Here is an 18,731-nt window from a genome sequence, read left to right as displayed (position 1 = left end):
TGAAATCAGAGGCCTCCGCTTCATTCTTTGATTTGAAGATTATTCCTTCCACATTATTTTCACTGCAACACATCTCTTCAGGCTGTGCACCTAGTCTTTACTTCCAGCTCACAAGCTCCTACCCTGCCTTTAAATCCCATCAGCTAAATTTTGCTATATTTTCCCAAATTCTCTGCCACTTCCCAATCCTACTTCACTGTTTATTTTACAGACTGCTAATCTATATTTTCCACCCTTGATTGCAGCCTCATTAGCCAAACACACCTAGGTGCTCTGAATCCTAGTCTTTCTCTGCAGTTGCCTTTGTGAAGCAGCAGGTCTGGATCCACTCTCCCACCCATACTGCTGTTCCAGCTACACCAGAGCACTGGTTCCTGCATACCTGGCTCTACCCTGCTGACATCAACTCTACCTTCTCTGTGTTGTCTTGGATTGCTTTCTCCTCCCTGTATCATGGTGAATTACTTTTTTTTTTCCATGTCGCCATGTCACTAGCATCACAAAACAGAAGCTTCCTCCTCCATTTTCTGTCTAACCAAGCACTGCTTGTCTTAGAGCAGAAAAATTCCCTGCCAAAAGAGGCCATGATGGGGAAGAACTTCTATTCTAGTAGTCCTGAGCCAAGGGTAGCATATGCAGTTACTCAGTGAGGGCAGAAATGTACCCACGGATGAGGACAGGGAGCCCTGACAGAAAAGCTGCCATTAAGCCTCTTCCCCCTGCCCCTTTTCTGGAAGGGGAAGGAAATAAGACCATTTAGTCTTGTTAGGGACACGGAAGCTATGATGCATGTCAAATATCAGTTCTCACTGCAGAGCTCAGCACCCCCAAGGCCATTTGACAAGAACACTGCCACAGTTCTTCAACCTAGTACCATTTCCCCAGTCTTGTTTCGCCGAACTATTCAGGATACAGTTTTCAACACACACTGAAAAACAGCGAGCACGAGGACAAAGCTTGCCCCCATTAAAGCCTAGCGAAGCAAACTGATCTTAGCAGAAGGTACTGAGGATCCACTTCTTTTAAAACAATGAGATCTTCACAAGGTTCAGGGTAAAACTTCTTGACTTAAAAACAAGGGATAAATACTTCACTATGGGCTAGAGCTTAATAAGAAACTCCCTCTTGGAAGGTTATCACGCTCTTGTTTTCTGCAAGACTTCTTGTATTTTCTTCAAAAGCAGGTGGTGCATCTGCCTGCTGCTGCCACTAGGGTATTGGGGGTCAGAAAGGCGAGGACGGTAGGTAGGCAGCTGTCTGCTTTTGGGAGAACCTGGGGCAGTCAAAACACAACCTGGTAAGTATGAAATGCCTACAGCTCCCTGACCATCACTGTGGCTTGTAGCTGGTGAAAGAGAAAAGCACAATTCTCTTAGTGCTCCACTCTGCAGTCATGGCACCAAAAGGACGGGGTTTGCGTGTGTGTATATTTTCTTATAACCTACGCTAGGTTAAAATTAACGCTAATTACAGCTAAACAATTATGAGGCGGGCGTCTCATCTTGCATGGTGCCGAGCAGCCCTCCACCGCACCATGAGGGCACAGCCCAGGGCCCCTCGCACCGGAGGACTCCTGTAGCCACTCCTGCCGCGCCCGAGTGGGGAGCGAGGGGCACAGGGATACAGTCCCGTGCCTGCTCTGGAGAGTCACCGTGGAGCGGCTTCCAGGCCTGCCGGCAGCAAAGCCACCAAAGGCTGATCACCCTTGGCGACAAGGCCCTACCTCTCCTACCGCCGCGGAGGCGGAGCCAGTGCACCTCCCGCGCACCCGTCCCGGAAGTGCCTCCCACCCCGCGAGCAGCTGCCTTCCTGCCGGCGCGGCTTCTCCTTCGGCCGGGCGCTATGGTGGTGGAGGAGGCACGGGGGAAGTTGCGAGTTTGAGCCGGTGCCTGTTCCTGAGTCTCGCTGCCGGCGGAGGCCGCCGCCGCCGCTTCTCCTTACGCCTGGTGCGGCTGCCCGGTGTGGCGGGCGATGCGTGCGGAGCGGCTGCAGGGCTGCCTGTGAGCGTGCTGCCCATGTGGGTGACCCGGTGAGGCCGGGGGGCAGCGGGAAGATGCTGCTGTCGTTGGTGCTGCACACCTACTCCATGCGCTACGTCCTGCCCGCCGCCGTCATGATGGGCACGGCGCCCACCTACGTGCTGGCCTGGGGCGCCTGGCGCCTGCTTTCCGCTGTGCTGCCCGCGCGTTTCTACCGCGAGGTGGACGACCGCCTGTACACCATATACCAGAGCATGGTGCTCTTCTTCTTCGAGAACTACACGGGCGTACAGGTGAGTCGGGTGGGGAGGGCAGGGTGCTCCGGCCTGGCGTCCCTCCTGAGCCAGCAGCCGTCGGTAATGTGGGCTCTGGGCTGGCCTCCCGGCCGGCGCTTTACCTCTTCTCAGGCTCCTGGGGCAGGAGGGAGGCAGCACGCCTCGCTCGGCCCGCCGCCGCCATGTGAAGTCTGAGGGGAGGCAGCGGCCGGCAGTGGCAGGTGCAGGCAGTGGCCTTGCCCCTGCGCTCCGAATTCGCCCGGGGCAGCCTTGTTTCGCAGCCGCTGTTGCTCCTCTGGTGATGCTTTTCACGGAGTGTTGGTGTTGTGTTCATTTTACAGGTCGGGAAAACGGAAGAGATGCGACACCGGTCGTGCTCTGTCAGCACTTGAATGGCAGTCTCCTTTGCACACTTGAACACTGTGGCCTGTGTTGTACATCTGTAGTATTAAATTGGTAGCAGATAAGAGAACTGTAGTCAACTTTAATTGTATTTAATACACATACAAATGTTTCAATAAATAGATCGCTTAACCTCTAAATTATTACAGGTTCTCAGTTTTCATACAGTTTACCCCAGTAAGTCTTTGGCCCCTAAATTTTGATAGCCATAGATAGTGATTATTCAGTATCCCGTGTCCAAGGTTTCATGTTAGTGAGTTGGAATTGGAGGCCTTTCTTGCATGACCAGAGAGGTATCTGCATTCAAATAATAATATTTATGAAGCATCAAATGTATGAAAGGTTGTCTATTTGTCTGCAATTTGAAAAGTAAAAAAGGAAACTTTTAATTCTGCGTCTGAGAAATAACCGTGTAAATGACAGGTGCTTACTGTGTGTAAACCTGACTTTCAAAGTTGTCTGAATATACTGAAGTGTATTGAAGTTAGTGTCAGCTGTAGGTGCTTGTGAGTTAGAATTAAGAGGTGCTTACATGTTGACTGGCAGGTAACTGAGCAGGTACAATTAAGCCTGTCTTCATACTTACAGCAAAAGCATTTGTCCACTGTCTTACAGATCATTTATTTCAACATCAGGCTACATCTTCCCAAATTTCCACTCTTGAGCTCAAGTTGTAAGCCTCGCTTCATTTTGATTCTCATTGGAACCCCCAGAGCGTACTAAAGGTAGAATTGCAGAGTTTGACATCAGGGTAAATAGAACAGGTACAAAATGGAAGTGAGATCTTCTGGTGAATTAGTATTGATTCAGCTCTTAACTCATGTAACTATGCTCTTGCCTCTTGTTCAGACTCGTTGTGGTGCAATTTACATATCTAAGAAAAAGCAGTAGTTCACAGAATAAGTACTTACTGTTTTATCTACTTTCTTTTTTATGTAACATCTTTAATGCAGATACCTTGATGTGTGACACACCTTGGTCATTAGCTGCTGAAAGTAGTATAGTAGTTTAATTCACCACATTCCAAGAATGACAGCCAAAAATCAAGTTATAAATTGTAACAGAAGAAATACTCAAATTTCCTACAAATACCATGCATAGAATAGTAACCACTTTGAACTTTTGATAAGAACTTTTATTTTAAAAATGTGTGTGACGGAAAGATACAGAAAGGAAGATGCTAACCAAAAGAAACAAAGGAGCCATTATCTTTTGACATCTATTTTCTTTTATTGCATTGATAAAATGTCATCCACTCATACACGAAAAAAGAAAAGGTGGGAGATGATACAGGTCATCGCTTAGGACAATTTTAAAATAGAGATGGTTTGGCGCAGTAAGCCACACATGATGTTAAGAGAAGAGGGGATGGTGTATGCAAAGCTGAAATAGGGTAGTGGACGCCAATAAGGAGAGCCCACAGAACCAATGTGTATGTCTCAGGGCAAGTAAAATGGTAACTGCAAGTTAGAAGTAGAGACTGAAATGTAAATAAAGCTTGGGAAAATATACATTTGTAGAGAGACAAGAGGTAGAGTCCTTAAAATTCATGTATCATTTAACAGGAAGATATCCCTCATTAGTTTAAGGAGAAACAGTGGTTTTTTTCAGGCCTACTCTTGTGAACGCTGGACACATTTAACTTGAAACAGCAGAAAGTTAAGCACATGCCTGGGTGTTGGGTATTGGGTATTGGGATGGTAACCTGAGAGCTACAGTGAACCGCCTTTTTAAAGCGTGTAATCACATGCAGAAGTGTAGCATCATTAAACTTAATCCTAAAACCCAATGCAAGAATAGTAACTGGCGTGGCTTTATAAGGCATCTTTATTTAAGGCTTTACTAGCATTAAGGTTTCATAATAGCCATGGGAGGGAGGAATTCAGCATCCCTTTCAGCTCTATTAATTTATTCAATCGATTGCAGTGTGTTGAGATATTTTTTTATAGCTGGATAAATGAGAGGCCAGCAACATCAGCTGTCAGAATATGGGAACTTGTTGCTTAGTCTCAGTGAAGTCATTAGGATTATACAGATGCTTAAGTGACTTGCCAAATCAAAGCCTTGTGGTTTTTAGCACAGCTGCTGTCTTACCCTATATAAAAGCTCTTTAACATTATGTACTGTTTAGTGTTCTTTGGTTTATTACATTTGTGGGTTTTCAATATGATAACACTCTAAGGCAGTTTTGAACGTTTGAAATGTATGATCTTAACTGTGAATTTCAGCAAAATTATTATGTGAGTGGGGCTGTAAGAGAGTAAAGTTGGTTTGGATCATAAATGTAGACTTTTTTTTACTGAATGAAATACTAGTGTATTTTGATATAAGTATTTTTATTTATCTGTCACAAACTGATGTTTCTGTGTACCATCTGCTGTTAGTTCATCAAATATCTAAATCTGTCTCCTTCTCACAGCTATATGCACAAATGTATTTTACTTCTTTTTTTGTTCTCCTTGACTTGGATGTTTTTAGCCAAGTTTATTAAAGCAAAAGCTCTAGGTCTTGCTGGGAAGGCATTTTATCTTTATAGAAATCTTTTTCCAGTTGTAAAATGTGACTAAATGAGGTGATAACCTGATCTGCGTGACAGAAAATCTTCCGAGACTAGTAATTCCCCTTCTCATAAGTATTTGACTTGAAATCTGAAATAATTGCAGAGCAATAATTGCTGTGAACTCTTACTGTATGTTCTAGAGCGTGTCTTATGAAGTAACTGTAAAAGTTTCTTAATGTCTCCTACTGTAAATACTCTCCCTTTAAAATTTTGGGTCAGGCCCGTTTGTTTCTACCGAAATTATTTATTTTGAGCTAAGATGCAGTCAGTTTAGGTTTTCCAATAGTACTAGAATTCTGTTAGTAATTGCCAAAAATAACCCTTTTGCTGACTGTCATGGAAGAGTTGCCTGTAGAAAAATGAAGAATCAGTACACAGAGTACAAAAATCAATCCAGGACATACCAGTCCTAGAAATGAGGTAAACTGGACAAAGCCATTATGTTTATAATGTGAAATCCTCTAACGCTGGGTAAATTTGCAAGTGCAATTGCAGTTTAGCAGGTATACATGAATTTTACTAAGGAGGTATAAATTCATTGCTTTTCAACAGTCTCTGGGATTATAAATTCATAGTAATGAAAATCTGTAGATGTAGGCTGTTGGAGAGTGTCATAGAGAGAGCAGCCATGCTTTGGTCCTATGTTGCTTATGATTCAGTTGTGTGGCTTCCTACCTGTCCTGCTGTAAGCTGCAAAAACGCTTCAGTACTGTTTTCTAGGAAGGAATATATGAGGTGGTTGAACTCTGGTGAGTAGAAAGTCTTAGAGAGCAAAGAATGTTAGTTTTATCAGCAATGAGCCAAGACAGTCACTAGCACAAACAGGTGCAGTTCAAGCACTTGTATTTGCTAGTGCTAGTAGTTGTTCTGGCCAGAACTTTCTAAATCATCAAGTAGCTTGGAACTGTTGGTTGTGTTACTGCTTTTGTCTTTACTGTATTAGGGAAGTCTGTTTTCTTACATTTATGGAATAAAAGGACAGTTGCATGTGAAAACCAAAATGACTGCAAATATGACTGTGATTAGGACATTTGAAGGGCTGTAAGGACTAGTAATTCAATATGATGAATGCTCTTGTCTCTCTGTGACCCTTAGCATCTTACTCCAGTTGCTGTCAGGGTGATGAAATTAATGCTTGGTATGTTTGTGCATGTGTTTCAGATGAAATGAGGACTAAATGTTCTTCAATTGGTTTTTGTTGTAATTGTGTTTGATATTTTGTATTGAGTGGCAGTGAAGAAATAATAAAGAAATCATCACTTTCCATCTGAAAGGTTTTTACAATTGATTAAAATCCATGACTGAATTCATGTGCATGGGTTTTGTTCAGTGTTTTTGTCAGCTCTTCCCTATCCCTACTTTCTGCTGAATAAGAGTTTTTTTCATTAAAGACATTGTGAAACTCTGGTTTTCAGTGTTGTTACAGGACTCCGGAAGGGCTGTGTCAGTCGTAAGCTACCTTAGTGTTATTTAGCAGAGCTGTAATATTTCTAGAAATACAAGAGATCCCTGTTAAACAATAAGACTAGGGGGAATGGCTTTAAACTACAGGAGGGTAGATTTGCATTAGATATTAGAAAGAAATTCTCCACTGTGAGTGTGGTGAAGCACTGAAACAGGTTGCCCCAAGAAGTTGTGCATGGCCCTTCCCTGAGTGTTCAAGGCCAGGCTGGATGGGGCTTTGAGCAACCTGGTCTGGTGGAAAGTGTCCCTGGCAAGGCAGCGGGGAGTGGAACTAGATGATCTTAAGGTCGCTTTTAATGCAAACTGTTCTGTGAATGCAGCATGCTTTCTGGATTGGTATTGAAGCTTGGACTAGATGTGTCTCAACAAGACTGAAAACTATTATTTCAAATTAAAACTTTGCAGAGACACTGTGCTACTGACAGTGCTTTCCAGTGGTGTAGAGCCTATCTTGGCTCCCTAGGAATTCTGTGAGGAGAGTTTGGTGTCTGAGTTTGGGATGGTTGCTTTGTCTTTCAGCTGTTGGCTAGTTTGCATTGGAAGTGATGGTTACGAGGTGTGTGCCCAGGACAGCCGCCAGGTACTATTAAGGTTATCTTTACTTACTTCCTGCATTCCTTTTTGAAGCTGTCCAGCCATCCCTCAGGTAATTCACAAAGGCCCAAAGTGGAGGTGGGAAGCCAAAGAGGCAGAGCAAGTCTAATAGCCAAGCAGAAGCGTACTTACATCAGGAAGTGCTTCTGATTGCTGTTGGTGAGGTGGGTAGCCATCTTTTAGGAACCAGGTTCTCTCCTCTTTGCGGTGGCGGAGGCATCATAACCAGGCTTCATCAAGGCAAGGTGAAGGTTTGTCTTTTAACTGCTCTCTGTCAGTAGGTGCTGTGACAGGGTGACTCGCCTGATATGAGGAGTTTTTCCAGGGCAGATGCCATAAACAGAACATCAGAAGTAGATGTCACTTTTCACGCTTCTCCAGTTGTGTTCAGAAACAAATTGCTGACAATTGCATTTTGGAATGAGCCTGGTTTTACTAACCCGTGCTTGGGTTCCCTGAGCTTTCCTCCCAGTCTGTCAACTTGGGAGTGGGAGAGTACTGGGGCAGTATGGGAGCTAAGTGGGAAGGCACTGAGCCACAGGCAATGCAAACCTCCAAGCTCTGGTGGTAGCTGAGCAGCCTCAGAGGGCTTGTGCTTTCCTTGTTCATTCCACATAACTTGCAGCAGCAACTCTTGTTAGCCTCCACTCAGGTTGCTGCTTTGTGCAATTATGTTAGCTCTTGTGAGCCGTGTTGAGAGGTTAATCAAAACTTGTCATTTATTTATGATGATAGAAATAGTGAAACAAAGGTTTTGGGAAGTGATAAATTTGGGGATTGGTGCAGTGCAAAGATTAAAAAAGAATGTAGTGAAGTGAATCACTTCTGTGTGGTAAACTTCTGAAAGAAGCCAAGCGAAATCTTTCTGCTGTGATACTGGCTTCATGAAGATGGTTTACCCTGGCTCATCTCATTAGAGATTTCAATGCACAGCTGTCTGCAGGCATATGCATCTTTTATACATGAAAGTCCTGTGTGTTATTGTAGCAGAAATTGTGATACCTGCTAAGCCTGAGGGATGTAGCTTTCAAATTGAGCTGGATGCCTTATTTTAAACTCTTGCGCTCAACTATGGTGTGAAGCAGCAATAATAGATATATTAGATATGTAAGCTTTGCGCTCTTTCTTTTTTACGTATTGCAACATACATATTTGCATATATCTTAATTTGTCTGCCTTTGGCTGTCATTCTGAAGGTGAATATGAAATCATACATGACTGGTTTATCAGGACATCAGCTAGAGTTCTGCTGTGCTGCAGATTTGACTCTGGGGCAGTCTGGAAAGAATTTAGTATGGGGAGATCCCATATTCAGTGCTGGTCCTGATCATCCCCCACCTCCTGCCTGATATGTGAAAAAAACATCAGTACATTAAAACTGAGGTCAGTTAGCATTTTTAGAAATACATTTCGGTTACTTGAACCAAAACTGCTCTTGGGGTTCCTAAATTAGAATCTTCATGTGGAGATTTGCCTTGCATGTTTTCTTATCGGCAAGTCACAGTTGAATCTGAATTTTGTATCAGCCTTATTTATGAAAATCGCAAAAAGTATTTTTCGGGTTAGGAAAAGCTAAGAAGTCAAAGGGCAAGTTCAAATGCACTTGCGATTCTGGTTCCAAGTATTTGGCCAGTAAATTTTACAGGTTTGATTTTTAAATTTTCTGGTTAAATATGTTTTAATTTGAATATCTCTAACATTTTTGTATATTAGGTTCTTAATGTAAGTTGTGTTGATTTTTCACAATTTGTTGTGTTTTAAAAATACAAATGTTATTGCATCTTATTAATTTTTTTTTTTCTTTTAAACACACATGACTTTTATATGCTTTCCTGTTTTAGCATTTAACTGTTTTGGTAGATAGTGGGCCATGGAGTTTTACAGTGCTCTTCAATGCCCTTTCCTTCTGCTTATATAATAGATCCAGATACTTTATGTAAGGATGATTAATTGAGAAGTTTTTTTCTCCTGGTATTTCACCATCAGACACTGTTCTTGCTAAGAGAAGATTCTATTCATAGTTAAACATTTGACTCCAATTATTGCAAACTATTTACCTCAGGCTTAAAGGGTGTCCTTTTTTTTCTTAGTTGTGTTAGATAAAGTAGGCTCGGATATCAGGGATTTTGACATTATAATTATGAGGAAGCGTATCTTCTTTGGGGAAAAATATTCTTTAATCTTTGTTCTATCAATTTGAATTTATGCTATGAAGAGATTTGGGATAAAACCCCAGGGAAATTAATTTCTTTTGTTAATTTCATTTCTGTCACATATTACTTGTCATCTTTGCTATTATAGCTAGCTCCTCAGTGTCGGACCAGGAAATGATAGTTTCTTCTAGTTTGATTTTTAAACGTAAAATTAGCTACCCATGATTTGGTTGAATCTGTATTTGAGCACATAACTAAATGTGAAGAAAAATAATTGTGTTGTATGACTTTGAACTGTGGTAGTTGCAGTAATTTTTCCTCTGGAACTTAAGGATTTACTTGAGTTATCCCGTCCCATTTTCTAGGGCTACGTGGGAATCTGAGGGCACATGTGTTTCTTTTTGTGTAAGCAAACACAGTGCACAGTTCTGAGCAAGAGGCAGGTGAACTAGTTTATTCACCTGCTGTGGTGGTGTGCAGATATTAGAGTGGTTTTAACAGTGGCTATTTTCTGAGGCTGATTCAAGTTTACTGTGTTCAGGTCTGGAGCCCGATTAGTTGCTGCTAGGTCAGATACCACTCTGCTTGTTCTGTTTTGCTGCGCAGTGATTCCTTTGCCTCACCTTGAAAGTCTGTAGTGCCTAAACTCTTAAGTACTTACCAAAAATGCTGTGTGAAGGAGCTTTCAAAAATCTTATTCCACAATCACAAGCAAAGAATGTAGAGTTTTCTTAGTAATCCCTTTTCCTGTGTGTGTCAACTCATTGATAACTTCACACCGGTTCTGTCTGTACTCATTTGTACACATCTGTATGAGTATTACAAATAAGAACACAATCAACTCCTTGGAGTCCTTAGCATTTAGAAGCAAAATTCCTGTTATAAAGAGCTCTAGCTAGAGGAACACTGCAAACTGCCATGAAGTTTCCTGCTTCAGCCTGTTGTGAGATGCAAGAAGGGTAAAATTTCCAGAACATGCTTAATGTACCAAGGCACTGTATCTGCTGTTTGGGGAGGATGGATGAGATAGGATGGGACATGGACATTATGTGTTTTCCACTACAGAAGAGTAATAAACAAAACAATAGCTACATTAAATGTGGGTCGCCTTTTCCTTTCTTCTAAGGAAATTGTAAAAATATGCGGGAAGATAATCTACAGAGGTGTCAAAGGCTTATAAGGGACACTGTTTCTCTCCTAATCAAACAGGTGGAATAATTCCACTGTTGTGCTGGAAGGCGTGTTCAGGTTTTGCGTATAATCAAGATGCCAGGTATTCGGAAAAACCCTCCTGTTGAAATGTGCTTCATATATTTGAAATATGTGCAGTACTTGTGGGGAAAAAGTAATGAATGGTGATTTATGATAAAAGATTTTTAGATGCTCTGACTTTCCTGTAATGTGGGCTACTGATTGTAGGTGTGGGCTTGTCCATGGTCCATGCCATAGAGCTGCACTGTATTCAAAAACAAGTAATTTACAGAAAGACCCAGTAAATTATTTAGGCACTGAAAATAGGATTTATGGAGGATTTAGATGCCAAAATCTTAAAATTATGTTCATCGTAAGGCCTGCTTTTTTCTGTCACCAAAACTTGAAATGGTTAACTTATACAGGTGTCTTTTTTTAAGGTTCCTCAGATTGTTAAGGAGTCCAGATAGGAACGAGTTGTTTGTACTTTAAGAAAAGTTCCCAACCCATGTACAGCCTTGATGAGAATCTAGAAGCCAAGCTCCTGAATCTACAAAGTACTATTAAGTGATAATTAACATGTGGTGGCAGGACTGTGACCTCAAAAACAGGCCTTCCTGCAGTGAATATTAATGTATTATAAAACTCTAGAAAATTAGGCAATTATTTCTAATAGCCTAAATATTTACAAGTCATTTTTATGCTCAAATCCAAAAAGTGGTCAAATATGCAAAGAGTAAGAGACTAAAGATATATTTTTACTGACATATATAGGAGAAATTGTGTTATAAATATTAATATATGTTTTCATTAGCTCACAAGGTACCTGCATTAGCTTCAAGATTTTATTGATTCTGATTCTTCTAGAAGATTTCCCTTAATACAAGGGTCAATTACCTTTAATTCAATTGAGCAACTGTAAAATCTTTACAGTCAGCATCAGAACTGGGCTGCTATACATGTAGCTGGTGCTGTTGAACAAATTGTGACTACTCGTGTTCATAACAGTTTGTCAATTTAAACTGTAAGACTAAAAGCTAATAAGAAAGCAAAAATGTACAGACTTCATACTTAACATCACGTGGTATGATTCAGTCCTGCATAATGCATGTAGGTTGCTAATATAGTCTTACTACGGAAAGGAAATAAAATTGCAGTAACTGTTTTTTGTTATCTGCTTTCTTGTTCAATCAAATAAATGATTGCATATAGGAATCTTCTCAGTATTCTCCAGAGGTCAGTCTCTTGGCAATATTTTCTTCACTGAACCCCAGTAAAATACAGAACTATAGAATATTTGAGTAAACTCTCTGCTTCAATAAAATTGTTTGCGTTGTGATTTTATGGTTTGATGCTGAGCCTGAGCAGCAGACTTCAGACTTGCTCAGTTATATATTGAGCAGATAGTCTCTTTAACTAAAGAGGTAATGAAGTGTAGCAATGACATGACCATTATTTTAAAAATTGTATGTGATGTAAAGGTATTTTTAGAAAAGCTATGCTTAAAGGTAAGCTTTTTTCTTTAGGTCTAGAGAAAAAAACAACATGAAAGTCCTTTTTCCTTCTGCCCCATTCATATTCCTTATGCTGTAGGCAAGTGAAACCCTTATCTGTTAAGTGCAAATGAAAGTGCTTCTCTATCTTCTAGGAAGAAAAATAAACATCTGAAATTCTTGCAGTAGGACATCTGAAAACCTGATAAATTTGTCAGCACAAATTCCCCATTTGTATCCTGTCTTGAGCCTGCTTCTTGTCAGACCGGGTAAATAGATTCTGTGATGTGAGGTACTTTCTCTAGAAGTTCAAAGGACCGGTTGTGTAATCAGGCAGGTTTTTAGACTAAGAATTTAAACATCTCTGGATAAGATGTCTACAGCAGTGCTGCAGAAGTCAGCTTGCACAGGGTTACGCATTGACTTCAGAAGCCGTATCTAGTAGTTACTTTTGGTGGTTTGTTGATGCAAGCTCCACCCTTCACCACAAAATTATAACCAGACTTTTAACAAACAGCTAAGAAATACATCCTAGGGTACTATTTATTTTAATAAGTACTCATGTTATAATAGTGCCCAGCTCTTATCCCAAAGAATACATTTCCAGTTATGAAATTAGTCAGGAAGAAATAGCGAAATGGACAGAAGTCCATGTTGTGATATAGCACAGCTAAGTATGAAGTTTGTATGGTTGGTTTTAAGTGAAGTGTTGATGACTTGAATGTTCTGTTTCTCTTCTTGTCCTCCAGGAGAGGGAGGGAATATTTTGCTATTATCCAGCTGCTGTTAACCTTCTTTCCAGTTGCCATTGTTTGTGCTTGAAGCTGATGTGGTTTTTTTTTCTGATCAGAATGGTCCACCTTCTCTGTGGAGACACACCACTGTGTTTCAGTGCACATCAGTTTCCAGCAAAGAAGGGAGCATCATTCTGCAATTCACACCTAGGTTCTTTGAATAGAAGAGGGGGGAGGGTTAAGAAGGCTGAGGACCCAAGAGTTGAGTATGCTGGTAGGCATCTGATTTGGTGTAACATGAGTTTTTACCACCAGTAACGAGCTGTGTTGCTTTACTGCCACTGAAACAGAAGTGCCAGAACTGCTTGCTTATCAGCTCCTGAACTGCGCCTGTTATCAGCAATGTCCAATTATCTTATTAAGATAATCTCTTTCCTAGAAGTTTGATGTCGCCAGTTGACCTGCAAGTAGGTTTTTGATAGTGTGGTTACTTTTACCTCATTGTGGCCCTGTTTACTGAGCTGATGTAGCTAGAATGTGATTAAGTGATTAATTTTCCTTGTTATGTACAGATTTCAGAAGCAGGACACAGAAGTCTAAATTGGGACTGCACACCTTGTTGCAGTGAAAACCTATGCAAAATATGAGTTATTCAGATGTGGCTGCATAGCAGCAGGACTGTTTTACGTTGCTAAGTGATCTACCATGTTACCACAGCCACAGCTGAATATGTTGCACTGGAAGAAAACATGATGCTGATAGGGAAGCTGAAACTGGTGTCACCATATCACCCAGGAGCTCTCATTTGCATGCCTAGAGCAGCCTATCACTGAATTAGTGAATTCTCCCATCATGAGAATTTGTTGTAACCTCCTGCAAGTGAATCAGAGCTTCTTCTGGTCATGACAGTCTGAGGTGTGTCTTGTGCCTGTTCGACAGGTGAACAACTTAGTGTATGTCATCCAAGGAAGCTGGTTATCAGCCTTCCCACAGAAACGAGTCTAATAGCATCCAGTTTCCTTTATTTGAGACCTCACTGAATTGAGTTTGACAGCACACCTATGTAAACAGATGTGAAAGACCCCATATTAACAGTAACTGTATTACCCGTTCTTGTGAACTGAGCTGTGAAGCAGCCAAAACTTGGCTAAAAGCACACATTTTAATGTACTGTAACCAAGTAATGTCTGCAGTGTTAGGCTATAAGTCTTATCTTGATTTTTTTTCCCCTTCAAATTTCTGCTTAATTTGGCTTGCTGTGTTGTCTTTCCTTTTACCTTGTGTTCCTTGCTTGACTTCATTGTGCCTTATTTTTAATAAAGCAGCACCTATTCAGCTGAATAGGATCCTCACATGCTTCATTGTGGTAGACAGGACACCTTCTCAGTGTTTCAAGCCAGTATATAGGATACTCTGGCATTAATGGAATTGTGCATATACTATCTGAAATACTAGGTACCTTAACTTCTGAAACTGAAAATAGCCTCATAAGCATGTCCTCTACCACTTCCTAGCTGCTTGCTAGTGAGTGTCCTTGCAGAGGGGAAGACCATCCCCTGTGGTGCTCTGCATTCCCTCTTTGCTCCCCCCCTTGAGGAGGAATTTGTTAGCTACTTTGTTCTCTTCAGGTTCCTTCAAAAAGAGTGTGCACACAACCTGTCATTGTGGGTACTCGTTTCTGCATTGCTGTCCATGGTAAATCACTCAAGTGCTTGCTTTTACTGTGGTGCCCAGATCTCTTCTGCAGCAGCAGAAAGGTGCCAGAGACTGTGCAGTCTCTGCAGCAGGGAATTCTGCAAAGTTAGCTACAAAAAACAGTAGGGAGTCAGAGGTTTTCTAGAGACCATAAAGAAGACTACGATACCATTTCCTTCTGCAGCTATAATTTACATTAGGTACTGTAATTCACCTAAAGCATCAGATTGCCAGAAATTGAAGGCTTGCCCTAAGGGGACTTCCCTGCTTATTCACAAGCTGGTGAATTCTTCAGGCATCATCTCAAATGGAAAAGGGCAATGTTTCTGCAGGATTCAAAGCTTTTAGCTGTTAACCCTCTGTTGTAAGGTCTACTAACTTTTAAAGAAATGCAATAGCAAGTGAAAATACTTTGTTGTTAGAGGAGAGCTGTGTGGCTGCTCACAGTGTAGGTATCTCGTGTGAAATCTGAAGAAGAGATTCTAGAGAGAATGTAGGTTGGAAGTTGTCATTCTTACCTGCTTGTAGTTACAATTGTATTGTAAGTTTGTACCTCTTAGTTCCTAGCTGTGAGTGTCTATTAGGTGAGTTGCTTGCTTTTGATGAGCTGTGTAAGCCTTTTCTCCAAATCAGTGCTGTGGGCAGTGCTGAAGTGAATGATGCTGCAGAGAAAGCTGTTGCATCCCCTTTGGCCAAGGCATCTGAGCAGTCAGTTTCCAGATTTTCTCACTCCTCCCTTTGCTTTGAAATAAAATGTTCAATGTTTTGTGTTTAAGAGAACTAATTACAAATATGAAATGAGAGATTTTTGTTTATTTATTTTTATTTTGGTTCATTACATGTAAACACATGTAACTGTTCTGCTAAAACATAATGTTGTATATAGAAGTTATTTACAGTAACAATAAGCGGGTGTTCCTCTGGGATTAAAAAGTGAACTAGCTCCAATCTTATTGAAATAAAAAAATAATACAGATTAACTGTTACATTTGGCAGACATAATCATACTTTTTTCTTTTTTTTTTTAGGGAATAAGGGAATTATCCTTTATATTTGTTTTTACTCATGCAATAGTCACAAGTGAATGCTTTGAATTGTGGGTCTGGTTACATTGAGATCTTTACATTAAAGTGTAAATTTTCACAAGCTGAAGTTACAAATTGTGTATTTCAAACCCTGTTTCTTGTGTGGGACAGCTCGTACAGTGTCAAAGGCAGATTTTGTTTTGTTCTTATTTTCTTATGTTTTAAACAAAGCGCAGATAGTTCAGGGCATTCTGGTTTAGTGATTTGTTGTATTGGGCTTTTTATCTTCCTCTAAAGCAGTCTTTGCCAGAAACTGCATAGTAGGGTCTTAACTTGAAATTAAAGAAAACAGTATTTATGGACCTAGTATATAACACTGCTTGAAAACTCTACACTTGAAGTTTTAACTCCGTAAGTGAGAGTAGGAAGATATTTTTTTATTTCAGAGTAATTTTTGCACCTGACATGTAGGATCGCATCCTCTGATCTGCTACCTTGCACTAAATAAGTGTGTGGTACTAAATAGAGTGTCAGCAGTAAGATTATAAATTCTTCTAGAACTTTAATGAGAAAACCACTCCTACAGCTTGTTTGAATTTCTTGGATACTGTGCAGAGTATACTTGTCAACTGGCTTGTTACAAATAACGTTCAGTTAAAATTTATTGTGCATGTATTTTTGTTTTTGAAAAAAAAATAAATAATGTTCTCTTTATGCATGCTGGATGATCTTTTGTCCACGTATTTACTGAATGTCTTAGTCTGCCAATATCTCTTGCCTTGAAAACAAAATTTGATCAACAGTGCTGTTGCGTTTTCAAAGAAGAATAAATGGCATGAATGTGAAACGAACAGCTTTATGTGGGGTTTTTGCAGAGTGCTACAATACAAGGCATTACCCATCTGATATCACAGGCTAATCAAGAGGTGGGCAGGTTTTTCAGAGGTGCTCAGAGAAAGTTTGTGTAAAGATCAGTGAAAGACCCTGCATACTAAATTCTGTTAAATCAAGATCTGAATATTAGCTAGATCTTCCTCATAAAGTTCCCACGTGGCCCAGACTAGGGAAGTGGTGATAAGTGGGTAAACCTTCCAAATAGTGCTTTGGTTTTTGGTGAATGGAGTCATTTTGAAGAAGAGTGTATGTTTAAACAGGTAACAGCTAGAAACAAGGAGTATAGCCACTGGTGTTGGCAGAGCAAGGGGAAATTGCTGCATAGAATTTACTGGTTGAAAAACAAAGCTTCATTTCATGTAAGAACAGTTTAATAATTGAAATTAAATAAAATACAATACTAATAATAATTAAAAGGGAATTAACAGAAAGAGAGAAAAGTTTAGAAAACAAACATCAAACCCACACAAACAAAAAAAAAAAAAAAAACAGTAAACCCAGGTGATGCACAACACAATTGCTCACCATCCACTAACCAGTACCCAGCCTGACCTGAGCACAGCAACTGGCACCTTCTGGCCCACTCCCTGCTATTTATATACTGAGCATGATGATGTATGGTATGGAGTACCTCTTTATCCAGTTTGGATCAGCTGTCCTAGCTGTGCTCCCTCCTGTCTTTTTGTGCCCCTCCAGGCTTCTCAGTGGCAGGGCATGAGAAACTGAAAAGTCTTTGACTTGGTATAAACACTACTTAGCAACAACTAGAAATCAACATTATTCTCATACTAAATTCAGAACACTGTACCAGCTACTGGGAAGAAAATTAACTCTATCCCACCAAAACACAGGACAATAATGAAAATATTTATTAAAGATAAAACAGCTGTATGGATTATTCAATTCAGAATTGGAATGGTTTCAGTAATTTCTCATTTTGTATTTGAAATAAAAGTAATTGGATTAATCCATTTTAAATGGTGGCTTGGTTTACTGCTTTGGCATTTGCCCTTGTCATGCTCTCAGAAGGTTATTTCACCTAGTAGGCAGGGAACTAAAAGGTTAAAGGGTGTCTTTAATATAACAGAAAAATTGAAACAAAACCTGGTGGCTGGAAGCTGAACACCCAATTTAGACACACCACTCAATCTCATGCTTCTTTGTCCAATCTTGATTATTAAAATTGTGGCAAATGATTAAGATTTTCTCCTTGATCTAATCCAGGTATATTTACTATTTTAGATTGAATGATAATAAGTGTCTGTCTGAAGTATGTCTTGTTCATTAGCTATGTAAAGTTAAATGGTGCTTTTGCATGTTATTAATTACAATAATGTAGGATTCTTGTGGATGTAGGTCAGATTCCATGGATACAGTTCTAGGGCTGAGGCACAACTACTGAACAGCTTTCTTAAGCCTTCATTGGTTAATATTCATCACTTTGTTGAGAAGTCAGTTGTATGCGTGATGGCTACTGATGCAGTGATGGGATGCTTTTCTGTTAATGGTCCTAACTTCCTGTCAGTTTCCCTAGTAAATAGCTGATTACTGTGTTGGATGTCATCACTGCATAATGCAATGAAAATAAATAGTAAAGTAATACTGTATTTTTTTTTTTTAGGTAATACTCTATGGGGATTTGCCAAAAAATAAGGAAAATGTAATATATTTATCAAATCATCAATGTACAGGTTTGTATTTATGTCTTAGAAGTTCTGTAGATTTTTTAAAATCTGCTTGTCTGTTTACTGTGTCTTTCTTTCCTGCCTTGTCCTAACAAGCAAGAACTTCTAGTTCAGAACTTCTAGTTCAGATAACTTTAATGATATTTATATGTGCAACGTGCACTTTCTATTTCTTCTGTGGCAACTAAAAGCTAATTTAACTAAACATTTTGGGCTTTTGTCTTTGCAGTTGATTGGATTATTGCAGACATGTTGGCAATTAGGCAGAATGCTCTTGGGCATGTCCGGTATGTCTTGAAAGATGGGTTGAAGTGGCTTCCGCTGTACGGGTGGTATTTCTCACAGGTAAGCCCACTTCCTTTCTGCCTTAAACAGTGGCCTTTCCCAGCAATCAGATGTTGCCTTCTAGCTTGGGTGCAGGTACCTCATTTGAACAGAGGTTCACAGTCTTGGATCGTGTCACACAAGATGCCCGTCGCTAGGTTGTGAATTGTCTCAGCATTCTGTCTTGGAGCACAGACAGTGGTTGAGTTTTCTACTGTCTGTTCATTGTGTAAGAGGTCAGTGTTGCCCAAGATACTGGGTTC

The 18,731-nt window shown here is 40.3% G+C and overlaps 1 protein-coding gene across 2 annotated transcripts in view; it reads left to right on the top strand.

The window, feature by feature from the left end:
• Window positions 1–1,817: 1,817 nt before the first annotated feature.
• The window catches only part of AGPAT5 (1-acylglycerol-3-phosphate O-acyltransferase 5), a 60,493-nt gene continuing 43,579 nt past the window's right edge, over window positions 1,818–18,731 (top strand). Inside the window, exons 1-3 of one of the 2 annotated variants that reach the window (XM_062626269.1) lie at window positions 1,818–2,272; window positions 18,081–18,150; window positions 18,374–18,489. In XM_062626269.1, the coding sequence (XP_062482253.1) occupies window positions 2,054–2,272; window positions 18,081–18,150; window positions 18,374–18,489 (405 nt within the window). In that variant the 5' untranslated portion in view covers window positions 1,818–2,053. The remainder of the gene's footprint in view (window positions 2,273–18,080; window positions 18,151–18,373; window positions 18,490–18,731) is intronic. The other variant, XM_062626268.1, reaches the window with a different exon arrangement.

The sequence above is a fragment of the Pezoporus occidentalis genome, unplaced genomic scaffold (genome assembly GCF_034315485.1).
Source record: "Pezoporus occidentalis ecotype Australia unplaced genomic scaffold, CSIRO_AGI_Poc_V1 ctg29, whole genome shotgun sequence".
In the NCBI taxonomy this organism is placed as follows: domain Eukaryota; kingdom Metazoa; phylum Chordata; class Aves; order Psittaciformes; family Psittacidae; genus Pezoporus; species Pezoporus occidentalis.
Note: the sequence above shows the minus strand (reverse complement) of the source record. Positions and strands in the feature narration are given on the sequence as shown.